Source organism: Leopardus geoffroyi, chromosome C2 (genome assembly GCF_018350155.1).
Source record: "Leopardus geoffroyi isolate Oge1 chromosome C2, O.geoffroyi_Oge1_pat1.0, whole genome shotgun sequence".
NCBI classification, from domain to species: Eukaryota; Metazoa; Chordata; class Mammalia; order Carnivora; family Felidae; genus Leopardus; species Leopardus geoffroyi.
In genome coordinates this window covers 98,361,024-98,375,510 of record NC_059333.1, presented here as the reverse complement: position 1 = coordinate 98,375,510, position 14,487 = coordinate 98,361,024, and the positions used below count along the sequence as shown (strand labels likewise).

Here is a 14,487-nt window from a genome sequence, read left to right as displayed (position 1 = left end):
TTGGAAAAAAAGGTACAAAGCTTATTAGGTAGGGCCCAGCATACCAGAAAAACTTAACTTTACATTGTCACAGAGTTCAAGAAGTGACATTACAGTGTGAAGACACTATAAACTGCCATTTCCTTCTCATAAGTTTCTTAAAACAGGTTGCAAAAATATTCAGTACCTCATATATAATAACTAACAAAAATATTTCCATTGGCTACTGTTTGCCCAGAGTGACTAAGGACCAAAAAATAGAATTCTTGTTGCTTTATTATCTGATAAACTGCTAGTAAGCTCCCGTTAGAAGTTCTTTAGACATTACACCAAGTTGTCTTGGTCTTCTGATCATATATATATATATTCATATATATATATATATATATACATATATATATGTATTTTTTCAAGTAAAGAAATGTTTAACAGATGTAAACTATTTATTGAATATTTGCCACCAAATATTGTTAAATACATTATCTTGCAGCATATCGCTTTCAAGTTAAAATGTCAAACAAACACCAATATTTACAATTCTTTTAAGGAATGTTATATAATGACACATTAAGGCGTAAATTCTTTTGGCTTATAATTCTTAAAAGAATGATAATAGCAAAAGTGATGCAAAATCTTCAGTGTGAGATTATGATTAAGCTACATTTTACAAAAATATGGTGTAAGATGGCAATAATCCCATTCAACATCCTGGATTAAATCCCTTCAGGAGGGACTGATAATTTATACAGTCAAACTTTAAAATTTACAGATAAAGGCAGTTCAATACTGCCACTGAGAAGTACATCTCTTAACATATACAACTTTCAGGCCACAGTTTTGAAGGTCTGAAGTATCAAGTTGGTTTGATGAATTAGTCGGTTGGCACTTATGAACACATTTATTGCCCTGTTAAAAAAAAAAAAAAAAAGCATTAATTTTACCAAAAAAAAAAAAATCATCCTTTAAAAATATTTATACTTGACACCATCTGCTAACAGTAGCACTGAAATCAATTTAGGGGGAAAAAAAGAAAGGCAAGTTAGTACTGAGGATCTTATCCTTCATACCAGTTGGTACTGAATGCTCCTGCATCATTTGAAACTATCCTAGGAATTACTGCCCCCTAGTGGTTCTGGCTGGCAATAAGGTGTTGGGCTGCTAATGATAGGTGGCGCCTCAAAACCCAGATCTCATGGCTAGGTTGAACAAACTGGCCAAACAGGATTCAATGTAGTTTCCAGCTCCGATTTCATGTAAGTTACCAAAATAGAATCTTCTCAAAGTCTCTATATCAATGGACATGATACTTAAGAAAAAAAGTTAATTACTCGAAATCTGAATTATCCCAATCTCTCTTACCTTCTTTCAAAAACAAAAAACAAAACAAAAAACCATGAGAATTCTAAACTACTTTTGAAATAAATCTACTTTTAAAATAATCACGTGGCTTCAATATTGAAAGCTGATGATATATAAATATATGTTCTTAGAAATTACTTTGTGCTGCACACATTTCTTCTATCAGCCCATCTTTGGGACAAAGAACTGATGCCCTAGTCCCATAATGTGGTCTTATCAGTTTCTAAGTATCATAGCTAAAACTTGTATCTTTATCCTAGACATTTCTCAAAAAAGATGGACCAGAAAGAATTAGTGGAATTAATGCAAATACATCCCTCTATTGAAAGATGGCTCAAAGATCAGGTTCTGTTAACAGTTTCCAGTTTTGAGAAAGCAGGTACAAAACTCATGGCACATTATTCATACGCAAATAATTATAATTTAAAGAAGCTACTGAATGGAGAAAAAGTAGTAGCAGGGAGCCTGAATAATCCATATGCAGAGTACGTAACTTCAGATTAATGGAAATTAGGCTCTAAAGAATTTCAACCTTTCAATGTGCTTATTTCATGATAGTTCTTAATTAGAATCAGAAATAATGATCCCATCAAGTAAATTATTCTTTTAATGTGTTTTGGTTATTTGGGCTTAGCAGTGGAGACCAAGGAAAAACAGATGTAAGGTTATTTTCAGAACACACCTGCAAGCTTATTAAACTAAGTTGTCAAGGAACATTTCCCCTAGACTATCTGAACAGTAGTAGGGAATAACACAAAACCATTAATAAAATGTAGCTCAGTATCTTTAATTTATAATGTAAATGTAAATATTTCAACTTACTTAACTGTTAAAAAATAACTGAAAATTAACAGACCATTCTAGTGTATTTTATTTTTTTAAATATTATTATAATACTGTAATGGTTTGACATGGATTTAGGGATCTTTAAATTTCAAATGGTAGGATAAAATGTTAGAGGCCCCTGCCAGTTATAAATGAAATAATCACTACTTAGATGATTTTTCTGACTTTAAAAACAACGCCCAATTTACCTTTTTAGTATACTACTCGTAGAAGGACCCTGAAAGCTTCCCTCCTTCCACAAGTTAGTCACAACCTTTGCAGCACTTTTAAATCACCTGGAATACTTTTTTTTTTTTTTTTAAGTTTAATTATTTTGAGAGCAAGAGAGAATGGGGTAGGGGTACAGAGAGAGAGGGAGAAAGAGAGAATCCCAAGTAGGCTCCATGCTGTCAGCACGGAGTCCGACACGGGGCTCGATCTCACAAACTGTGAGATCGCGACCTGAGCTGATGCTTGACTGAGCCACGCAGGCACCCCCTGGAATACTTTTTAAAAACACTTAAACCCTAATTCCAAGCTAACTGAATCAGAACCTCCGAAATTGAGACTATGGCACTGGAATTTTTAAAAACTGAACCCAAGTGATTCTAATATGCAAAGTGCATTAAGAACCACTGCTTTAACTTTAGTTCTCAACAGACCTGGCAGCATCAGTATCATCTGGAAACTTCTGAGAAATGCAGATTCTTGGGTGCACTCTAGACCTACAGAATGGACAATTTGTTCTTTAATAAGCCCTCCCGGTGATTCTGAGGCTACTAAAATTTAAGAACCACAGCCTCAGGGGCTGGTAAAGTAGGGTAGTAAGCCAATCTCACTCCCCATGTTTCTGTATGGCTTGCAAGCTAAGAATACTTTTGTATTTTTAAATGGTTAAAAAAGAAGAAGAAAAATATTATGTAACAGGTGCAAATTATACAAAATTCAAATCTCAGTGTCTGTCAATAAAGTGTTGTTACAACATGGCCATAATGCCACTTGCTCCCATACTATGACTGCTTTTGTACCGCAACAGTGGAGGTAAAGTACATAGTTCTGACAAGCCCAAGTCAAAATACTTGCCATGTGGCCTATTTCAGAAAAAGTCTGTCACCTTCTGCTCTCAACTAGTTACGGCTGGATTATCAACCACACGCTATTCTTATAAACAGTCTATCTTTGTTACTAGTTAACTCGAGTATTAACAATATAGTAAAAGGGCGTAATTTACATGGTTTTAGTATTATATAAAACTACATAATTTAATTTTAAAAGACAAGGATGATAAATGACACTACTTACTTGCCATCTTTAAAATAGGTTTTCAAAGTATCACTGAAACTTTTGGAGTATTTTACAAATTCTTTCTTTTGGTGTTCAAGTGCCTATAGACATTAAACATAGCAAGAAAAAAAATATTAAATAAGAGAAATAACACAAAAGCCCAAATCAAAGACGGGAAGATTACACAGAATACAGAATGGACTTTATATTACGGATTAGAATTTTCAGAAGTATTTACTTAAATATATGTAAAAGCGTATTTTAATTCAATGACAAAACCAGTGGTTAATGATACAAAACTATTTCCCATAACCAAACCATCTTAGTATTTAATTCAATAAAGCAACTAAGTGTAAAGCAACATCTAAGGTGGTAGCTTATAAAGCTTCTACTAAACTTACCCTGCGGTTCTGGTATTGGTACTTCTTGAAGACATTATTCACTGTATCAAGAAGTTCTTTTATTGCACTAGCTATATCCCTGTTGGGTAAGGAAAAAAGAATCTCCTTTAAATCAGTTACATTTGGAAGAGGTTTGTCTCTGTGCATGTTTATTGTATATAATATATATAAATATACGCACATATTTTAAGGATTACTAATCACGCAGTTAATGACCACACTAATCCTGCATCATGTGCAAACATCCGCCTAGTAGTTTGAGTGGAGCTTTTAGCCTGTACCCTTTTGTGACCCTGACCTTTCTTGCACTGCTGACAGTTTGGTCTAGGTTTATTCTGCAACTTCAACCTTCCCAAATCAGTAACATTTCATTCAGCATTACTTACTCAAATTTTTAAGAATTATCTGCTTCTCATCTTTTCCAGTTATGATTTTTCCTTTCTCTGGCTAACGTAGCTAAATTCAAGCTACTATCTTCTTCACTTCTGCTATCTCATGAACAATTATATAAAATTTTTACGCTACATGCAACTCCCTCCTATATTTACCAGCACTTCAAGTTACATATACCTCATACTCTGAATGTTTAAAATGAAATATTTCCTTCTCAGACTCTCTCTTTTTTAAATTTTTTTAATGTTTATTTATTTTTAAGACAGAGTGTGAGCAGGGGAGGGGTAGAGAGAGGGGGAGACACAGAATCCGAAGCAGGCTCCAGGCTCTGAGCTGTCAGCACAGCTGAGAGGGCTCAAACTCACGAACTGTGAGATCATGACCTGAGCAGAAGACGGACGCTTAACCGACTGAGCCACCCAGGTGCCCCATACATCTCTTAAGATATATTTACCTTCTAACAACTGCCTATCCTCCTCTTCCAAACCTTTGTTGTAATTATTTCCCTTGGAAAATACATTTAAATTTCTGAGAAAGGCAGTATCAGAATACTTTTTCTACCTTAACCCTTTTCAGCTATCATCCCTGAACTATATATGCATCAACACCTTCCTCTCCTTTTAAGGAGATAAAGAAATCAGTAATTCTCATGAGTTGAATGTTATTCTTATCCATAAACCATTTTTTTTTTTTCTAAACTCTGGTCTTTTATATCTATGCCCTTTTCAATTTTCATCTTCTAACTTCATAGCAATATTTTTGGTCAAACTGAACTTAAACTTCTGCTATGCAAATGTAAATGTGAAGATATGAATTAGTAAGACATGAATCTAGACCATCCCAAAGATAATCTTTTATTACTGACTTTTTAATCACAAATGTCAGATTTCAGGTATTTCATACCTAAAACATTTCAGCTTTACTAAAGAAAAAAACCAAAAAGCTCTGTGTCCAGATTTCTGTATGTGTTTCATAGTAGATTTCCCATAAATAAGCAAGTGGGACGACTAAGAATTACAAGTATGCAGGAGTTTGGTATAAAGGAAGTATTTTAGCCTATTCTGAAACAGTAAAATATTTTAATAAATATTTACTTATTACCTCCTGTATGTCAAACATTGATATCAGGCTGATACATTAAAATATGAAATATGAAAGTAGGACAATGAATTTTACATAGAAATGGTATCTATCCACTCATTTTTTCCTCCTCTTTGCCTCTAGTTTAGGAACAGCAGTTTTTTTTTTTTTTTTTTTTTCAACGTTTATTTATTTTTGGGACAGAGAGAGACAGAGCATGAACGGGGGAGGGGCAGAGAGAGAGGGAGACACAGAATCGGAAACAGGCTCCAGGCTCTGAGCCATCAGCCCAGAGCCTGACGCGGGGCTCGAACTCACGGACCGCGAGATCGTGACCTGGCTGAAGTTGGACGCCCAACCGACTGCGCCACCCAGGCGCCCCGGAACAGCAGTTTTAACTCATACAACAGTTCCTTTCATCTATGGTTTCAAGTAAGCTGACTCCTTCTGTATTGCTATGATGTGCATAAATTCATTACTGCTTAATAAAGTGATGTCACGTGACTATGACATAAGAAAAATTATGATTTCAGAAAATAAATATTTGGAATGTACTTCAAATCCATAATGAGCCCATTTAAAACAGAACATAATGGAGCAAATTAGAGTGATCAAACAGGTGTTTATACAGAAGAACTTTGTAAATACTTTAATATTCTACTTTAAAGAAGGGATTAGGGGTGCCTGAGTGGCTCAGTCAGTTAAGTGACTTCGGCTCAGGTCATGATCTCAAGGTTTGTGAGTTCAAGCCCCCGTGTTGGACTCTGTGCTGAGCATGAAGCCTACCTGGGATTCTCTCTCTCCTTCTCTCTCTGCCCCTCCCCTGTCATGTGATTTCTCTCTCTCTCTCAAAATAAATAACGATTTTTAAAAATAAAAATAAAAAAGGACAATAAGAATGTGCTTTCTGGGCTAATCAACAAGATGAATATATGCTCCATATATAATGACAATGACTGGATTCTATAGGTCAGAAGAGCAGTAAGTTCTCACCCACTCACCTCTTAGATAAAGCAAGGGTTTACTGAATAGTAGTGCCCCAGGCTTACTAATGAATATTGGGAAGCTATCTATATTTTAAAAGAAAACTTAAAAAATAAGCCCCCAGGTGATTTTGCTGATGAACCAAATTTGGAATCCAGTGTTTGGGAACCTAGAGCCTAGAACTAGGCCATAGAGTTTCATAAAGAATTCTATGGAATGATCAAGGCTGTTTATCCCTAGGCCTGCCCTTCTCTACAAACAATCTGTGGTTGGGGCACCTGGGTGGCTCAGTCAGTTAAGCATCTGACTTCGGCTCAGGTCATGGTCTCACGGTTCGTGTGTTCAACCTCTGTGAGCCCAGAGCCTGCTTTGGATTCTGTGTCTCCCTCTCTCTCTCTGTTCCTCCTCCACTCACACTGTCTCATTCTCAAAAATAATAAACATTAAAAAAATTTAAAAACAATCTGGGCAATTTATGTCAAATATTACATCATCTGTATGTACACAGAAGAGTTTTTTCAGTTAAGGCACTAAGGTTTGCGCCAGGGAAGCTAAACTGTATTAGTAGTTAAGGGTCCATTTCCAACAAGAGAAAATAATCAGCCCTAAAAAATACTTCAGACAATGTAACAGATCAAGAAATGGAGAAAACCTGAGGATAAAATAACTTCAGTGTAATTACAAACAGTCTGGAGTTAAGTGATTCTGTGAAAAGGGACATATAATACAGTTATAATAGGAAGGAATTTTAGCAATTTGTAGCTTTTAGTGGGGCAATTTTGGGGAAACATACACTTGAAAGAGAGGACAACAGGCATCAGACGAAATGTAAACATACACCTTATCCAAAACTTGCATGGAACAGTAGAGCTTTTAATCATGTCACCCAAATTTATGTAACATATGTTTACGTGACCACTTTAAAGGAAGGAAATTCCTATGCTGTATGTTTAGTTTGGTGTAGACTGGACAACTCTGAAAAAGCTATTCTGAAGCCATCTGGAAAACCAAACTCGTGAATTTTAGCATATAATTATGCAAATGCAGATTATAAAGAGTGAATAGATCAACACATGGCTTTCTGCTTTATTAAGGTACAAGTCTCTACTAGTCATTCATTAGAATGTATCAGACTTTAAAAAACCCCTATTAATTAATTTTATTAAATATTTGTATAAGCTTAACTGTAGTCAAACAGAAACATTCATTAATCAAAAGAACTTTTAACGTATTTGTTTGCCGGATCATTTTCCTAATCATCTCCATAGAGAAAAGGGGAAAAAAGCCCTATAATACAATGCAACATGTGCTGTAAGCATATGTGCAGTTCTGTGTGAAGCACTTTGTGTATGTCATTTCTTTCAATTCTTGCAACTGTCACCCTCATCTTCAGACAGAAGCTAGAAAGACAGAAGCTAATAAGCAATTTAACTGAGGCCACACTGCTAAATACTGGAATAGCAATTCAAACCTAGGTCTGCTAACATACACAAAAATACCTGGATATTTGTTAGTGGACAGGAGTCTTTTTTCTACTTTAATATAACCCATGAAATCACATGTAGTACTTGGTAAAGCATTTGATACATATTTATTGAAAAATATTGCTAAAATAAATGAAGATAAAACTACCTCAAATATACAAAAGTAAAATATTTTAAAGAAAAAAACAGTAACTACATAATATGTTGTACCTGAAGGATAAGCCATTTTTTTAATTTTGGTGTGATTTTATCCACTAATTTGTTAAACAATTAACCATGGGGACGATATGTACCAAAATGTATCAATCTATATCAGTGATACAAATAAATTACACCTTACCTATCTATATTAATTCATACATGGTTGAATTTTAGTCTCAGAAATAATACATATTATCAACACAAACTTTCCATGGCCAATTATACCTCCTCAAACGGTTAAGAAATAAATGTGAATTGCCAATATTCTTAATTCAGTCATGCTGGGCACACTCCAGAAAACAGAACTGAAATATTAATACTGCCCGATAAATGAGAGACAAGCCCCTGATTCGGCCTCTGTCAAGGATTATGGACAAGACTCTTAGGCTCCTGACCTCGATTTCCTTACAATTAAAATGTGGTTGTTTATAAAGTGTTTTTCAAGCCTATCTCTCCACAGCCACAGTGGGTTTAGCAGCGATGCTTTGGGGACTCCACAGAGGGGAAAGATGGTGTCAAAGTAGCAGGATGAGGGTTCTGGGCCTATCATATCTACCCCAGTTTCAACCACAACACTGTTCTCTCTCTTACCTACCGAAATTCTATATTAAGATGTCCTTTATCACACCTCTTTCCAAATGGTAGAAACTTTTTTTTTTCAATCACCAGATTAGATCAGCATTATGCATCTCGGATTGGGAAGCAGCAGAGAAGACCATGGAGCAAGTTTGCCTGGGTTCAAAGCCAGATCTACCAACTTACCAGCTCTGTGACCTTGGAAAAATTACTTAATTTCTTCACTTGTTATGGCAGTGTTATAATAAGTTAATACACACAAAGCACTTAAGAAAGCACTGAATACATTATTCTAAGTGACTGCTATTACTATGAAGATGACATTGATTCTATAAACTTCTCCTTCAATGACCTGAGGCAAAATCTGCCGAAAATATTATTTTTAAAATGTCATATTTTCATAGAAACGTAGCAGAGATTATAAGCAAATATATGATCAAAACACATTAAAATCTTATTAAATTTTTTTGAAAATGCCGAAATAAGTTGTTTAAACAACTGTGCTTCAGATCACTGGCAATTTATCCTTTTATGAGATAAAACATGTTTACTTTTTATTAGACTAAAAATAAAATTTCATGCACAGTTGACGGTCTTCCTTTTTTACATATTAAAAATAGTTAAAGGAAGTTGAGGCTTTCCTATAAGGGTAAAATATCTACCTTGTTATTTGCTCCTGTGACATGAAATTTGGCTACCCAATGAAAAATCTTTCTCACACTTTCAGGTTCTCAATTAGAAGACCTACAAGAGAGGCACCTGGGTGGCTCACTCCACTGAGCATCTGACTTAGGCTCAGGTCATGATCTCACAGTTGGTGGGTTTAAGCCCTGTGTGAAGCTCTATGCTGACAGCTCAGAGCTTGGAGCCTGCTTCCAGATTCTGTCTCCCTCTCTCTCTGCCCCTCCCCATTTGTGTTCTAGATCTCAGTCTCTCAAAAATAAAAAACGTTTAAAAAAAAAAGGGGAGGGGGAAAGAAGACCTAAAAGAGGAGGGGTGCTCCTTGATAGCTGGGTTGGGTGCCCAACATGAACCATTATTTTCTAAAATGGGATATTCCTCACCCCATACCACTCAATAGGTGCCCAAACCAGCTAAAATAGCATTTTGTAATGTGAATTACAAAGAATACTATTTCTAAGAGATGAATGTTATTATTTACTTCCAGTGAACCTCTTTATATTCTTCAACGATACGATGTATGTGAACAGACACCTTTCCAAAGAAGATACCCAGATGGCCGACACATGAAAAAATGCTCAACATCACTCATCATCAGGGAATTACAAATCAAAACCACAATGAGATACCACCTCACACCTGTCAGAATGGCTAACATTAACAACTGAGGCAACAACAGATGTTAGCAAGGATGCGGAGAAAGAGGATCTCTTTGCATTGTTGGTGGGAATGCAAGCTGGTGCAGCCACTCTGGAAAACAGTATGGAGGTTCCTCAAAAAACTAAAAATAGAACTACCCTATGACCCAGCAATTGCACTACTAGGCATTTATCCAAGGGATACAGGTGTGCTGTTTCAAAGGGACACATGCACCCCCATGTTTAGAGCAGCATTATCAACAATAGCCAAAGTATGGAAAGAGCCCAAATGTCCATCGATGGATGAATGGATGAAGAAGATGTGGTGTGTATGTATGTGTGTGTGTGTGTGTGTGTGTATGTATATGTGTGTGTGTGTGTGTATATGTGTGTGTGTGTATATATATATATATGTATATATATATATATATATGTGTATATATATATATATATATATATATATATATATGATGGAGTATTACTCGGCAATCAAAAAGAATGAAATCTTGCCATTTGCAACTACGTGGATGGAACTGGAGGATATTATGCTAAGTGAAATTGGTCAGTCAGATAAAGACAAAAATTGTATGACTTCACTCATATGAGGACTTTAAGAGACAAAACAGATGAACATAAGAGAAGGGAAGCAAAAAGAATATAAAAACAGGGAGGGGGACAAAACATAAGAGACTCTTAAATATGGAGAACAAACAGAGTTACTGGAGGGGTTGTAGGAGGGGGGATGGGCTAAGTCGGTAAGGGGCATTAAGGAATCCACTACTGAAATCACTGTTGCACTACATGCTAACTTGGGTGTAAATTAAAAAAAAAATAAATTAAATAAAGATAGGATGTATGATGATGCAGCCTCTTCCAGAAAAACAAAAAAACAAAAAACAAAAACCTGAAAATCTTTCCTTGTCAGCATTTTCTACTTGTGGTTTCACTAAAAGGTTGCACTAATAATGCCATTCTAGTTATTCCCAATTTTCTTCATTTTATATCCAGTCAGGCTGAAGAAAATTATGAGACTCTTTACTCATCCGGAAATCATGTTTGGAGTTTCCCCCTCATTCTCCCACCCTTTCACCCCTGAGGAGAGTGCCCCTGGTTTGAGAACCACTACTCAAGGATGATCCTTCTTGCTGCTACTCACCAGTCAGCCTCCTGGCCCCACACATATTCTTAGTCTAATTTAACCTGTATCCCAAAGGTAAGGATTTGGAGGTTTACGATTTGGCAAATATTAAAAAATGCTATTCAAGCCTAAGAGTACATTACTTATCTTAATGACTTATGCCATTTCTGAAACAAAAATAATACTGGTATCCTCTGTTACCGATACTATAATTTATCCAACTTCTCTATTCACTTTAATCTGCCATTTACATTTTTCAATTATTTTTTATAGTTCAAACTGCATTCCAGTTTATGTACATTTCATTCACTTTTTATATTAACATTCTAAAAAACATTACATTCTAATGCCAAATACCACAGCTTAAAAGTTAATAATCAAAAATACAGCATTTAAAAATTTCAAGTTTGATTTCAAATTAGCATTTCAATTTAATATTAATGTCATACCAAAATAAAACACCTAGAATTAGTGGTTCTTTTGAAGTATTTTCAAGAAAAGAAGAACCAAAGCCAAAAGTTGCTTACTTGATTGTCTGCAGAAACCTCACTCGGTCATTGATCTCATCTGGGATCTTACTGAGAATTTGTTTAAGTGCTCGTGCCTTTTCGTTTAGGTCCTGGAATTCTGGCTCTGGTCGTTCAATCATATACTCTGACAAAATACATAATAAAAAGCATCATGCAATTCCCTGCCAAATTCAAGTACAAGAATTCCCAGTATTGGTTAAAGAGGTGTGGCAGAGTGGGGAGAGAAAGGCCAGATGATTAGGAAAAACAAGGTTGCAAAAGCAAAATTCATTAAAATTCAACTTAGTTCGGAAATAGTATTAGGGTCTTCACTCTACAAGTGAAGTATCAGAAGATGAAAGACCAAACATTTTCCATTTTGGGATAAACGGAAATCCCATAAATCTTAAATAACTAAACAAACGTCTCAGTCAAGTTTATCAGGCCTCTGAAGCTATACTTGACACAGAAACCTAAAACCTTATGACATTCATAACAAATATAATGGCAACAGATATCTGTCAATGGGGTTGATGAGTTTAATAAAAACCTTTATATTTAATATATCAAAACCCAAACAACCTACTAATATCTTCAGCACACTCTTGAAATCTCACTTAAAACACAAACATAATTTACATTGATTTTTTTTCCCCACTATCATCACAATAATAATAACAGTAAGGAAGGGAAGGAAAAGGGAAGGGGCGGGAGGCCCTTTTGTCAAATAAAGATCTGGAGGAAATGCTTTTCAACAACTGTAAGAAAAGTAAACAAGACTCTCTGACTACCTTCTACATCATCAGCTGCCATTCGAAGAAGGGACTCTGTGAAGTTAACTTCTACACTTTTTTTCTCTAAAATTTTCATAATGATGTCTTGCGTGAGTCCTGGATTTTCTTTTTCAGCCTATAAAGAAGAGAAAGCTAGTTTTAAAATACAGAAGCTCAGTCAGCATTTTAAAGCCAAAACTTAATCGTTTAGAACCTGCTGAGAATTTCTTTCAGCGATCAACTTATGAGGGCAGAAACCTTTGTAAAGTAGGTGTCCTGATGGCATTCACTTATGTTTCCTCAGAGCTTATGCACGAGGCTTCTTGTTACAGCCAGGGTCTCTTTTGCCATTTGAACGTAAAGTACTTAACACTTTCTACTTCTCCTCTACGCTCACTTGCAATCAAACTAGTAACAAAAATAGAAATAAAGGTTATATATATTTTGATAATCCATCAATTACTCTTTTCAGTAGCTTAAATATACTAAGGATATTTAGATTTTTTTCTCATTAGCTAATATTCCAACTTGAGAATCAAGTAATACTTATGTTACCAGTACTTTGCAGATCCTTGGCATTTAAATGAACAGTAAGTCAAGAAAAACAAAAATGAAACAAAAAAGCAGGGTTCCCTTTGCAGGTTTTATTTAAGCTATATAATCCCTTAACTACTTTCCCACATAATGATTTTCATTTCCTATTTTATTTTGTAGCAAGAATATTTCCTTTTGTAGCAAGAATATTTGTAGCAAGGATAATTTACAGAACATCATTTCATCCTTTTGCTATCTCCTGAGCTTGTCTCACTAATGAGTTTGTATTGGTTCTATGTCTTACATTCACCAGGGCACTAAAATCTTCCAGCCATTTCAGGACTGAACATAGGAGTTCTGAGCTTATCAAAGTTAACTTTCTGATTTGGGTCTTTCCCAGTGATTTTTGTCCCATTTTACTATTTTTAAAAATTTTGTAATGACATTCTAAGTTTGTTTTAAGATGCCTGTCAATTTGAATCATTGTGCTGATGATTTCTTATCATTTTTGCCCAATATTAAACAGCAAATAGAAACACCATTTATGATCATAATCGGATAGCGATCTATTTACTTTCTTATGTGTCAAGCACATTTCACCTCTGCCTTTACAATTCCTTTCTGGTGTCACTGCAGATCTAGCTTTCTTCTGTTCCTATGCTCTTTCCATTATAACATCTTGTTTTTCAAGTACCAAACACTGAAAGGCTTTCGGATGGAATGGGAAAAGAAAATATGCACATTTATCTCAATCCTGGGACCATTTTAACTGCTGTCGTATGCTACTTAAGGAAGTCATTTTCATAGATGATTAATAACAATAAAGTGTATCCTATGAATTCATTCCCTTTATAACCTGTTTTGATTTTTCCTTCCATGAGTATATGTAAGGTAGAATCTATTTTTAAAATACAAGACCTACCTTTCGAAGACAAATTGTATAAATATGGGTTAAGATGGTATCAACATTAATTTGGTGAATTGTCACAAAATTATATACACTATGTAAATATGCCAATATTTGATAACAGTGGTTTATCTTCCTTCTCTGAGTAGCATCAAATTGCCTATATAATGCATCGTTTTAGGAGGCAGGAGCGCATTACCCATCTGCTCACAAAAAGTTTCAGCAGGAAGACAATCTCTGATTAAGTTATAATACGGTGCCAAAAGAACTAACTAAATGCTGACAGTCTGAGAATAAAGTTTCCAACATCAAGTTGATCTGGAAACTGCCCAAACTGGAGCATTACAGAAATCTTGCAGCAGTATCGAGCCTTCTCAGTTCACAAGTGTTCTTAGTGCTAAGAAATATACCTTAATAGTGCTATGTATTAAGTAGTTAGGTTCAAACAACTTAGTAAGTACTTGCATTCTTCTAACAATGTAGTCGTCTTTAAGAAATACATAAATTGAAAGAAGAATATTTTCTTTAATTCTTAAATAACCAAGATTACTTGCTACTGAGATATATGCGCCTGTTGGGCACTGCACAATTCTCAAATGTTGGAATCAGATTGGACCCTGCCCTCACTTCCTGTTGTATATTGATTTTCTTGTGGTACCTGCTTTTTCTCACAGCAATGGCCAAAATTCTAACCTCATAAAGATATGACATCATTGAAAGGAATAGGGCTTAATCTAGTAT

General features: G+C 35.1%; 1 protein-coding gene across 1 annotated transcript in view; it reads right to left on the bottom strand.

Moving 5' to 3' along the window:
• Positions 1 to 403: 403 nt before the first annotated feature.
• The window catches only part of PDCD10 (programmed cell death 10), a 47,005-nt gene continuing 32,921 nt past the window's right edge, over positions 404 to 14,487 (bottom strand). The window contains exons 4-8 of the mRNA XM_045503056.1: positions 12,324 to 12,441; positions 11,551 to 11,677; positions 3,849 to 3,927; positions 3,466 to 3,548; positions 404 to 885 (exon numbers count right to left, since the gene is read on the bottom strand). Of these exons, the coding sequence (XP_045359012.1) occupies positions 804 to 885; positions 3,466 to 3,548; positions 3,849 to 3,927; positions 11,551 to 11,677; positions 12,324 to 12,441 (489 nt within the window). The 3' untranslated portion in view covers positions 404 to 803. The remainder of the gene's footprint in view (positions 886 to 3,465; positions 3,549 to 3,848; positions 3,928 to 11,550; positions 11,678 to 12,323; positions 12,442 to 14,487) is intronic.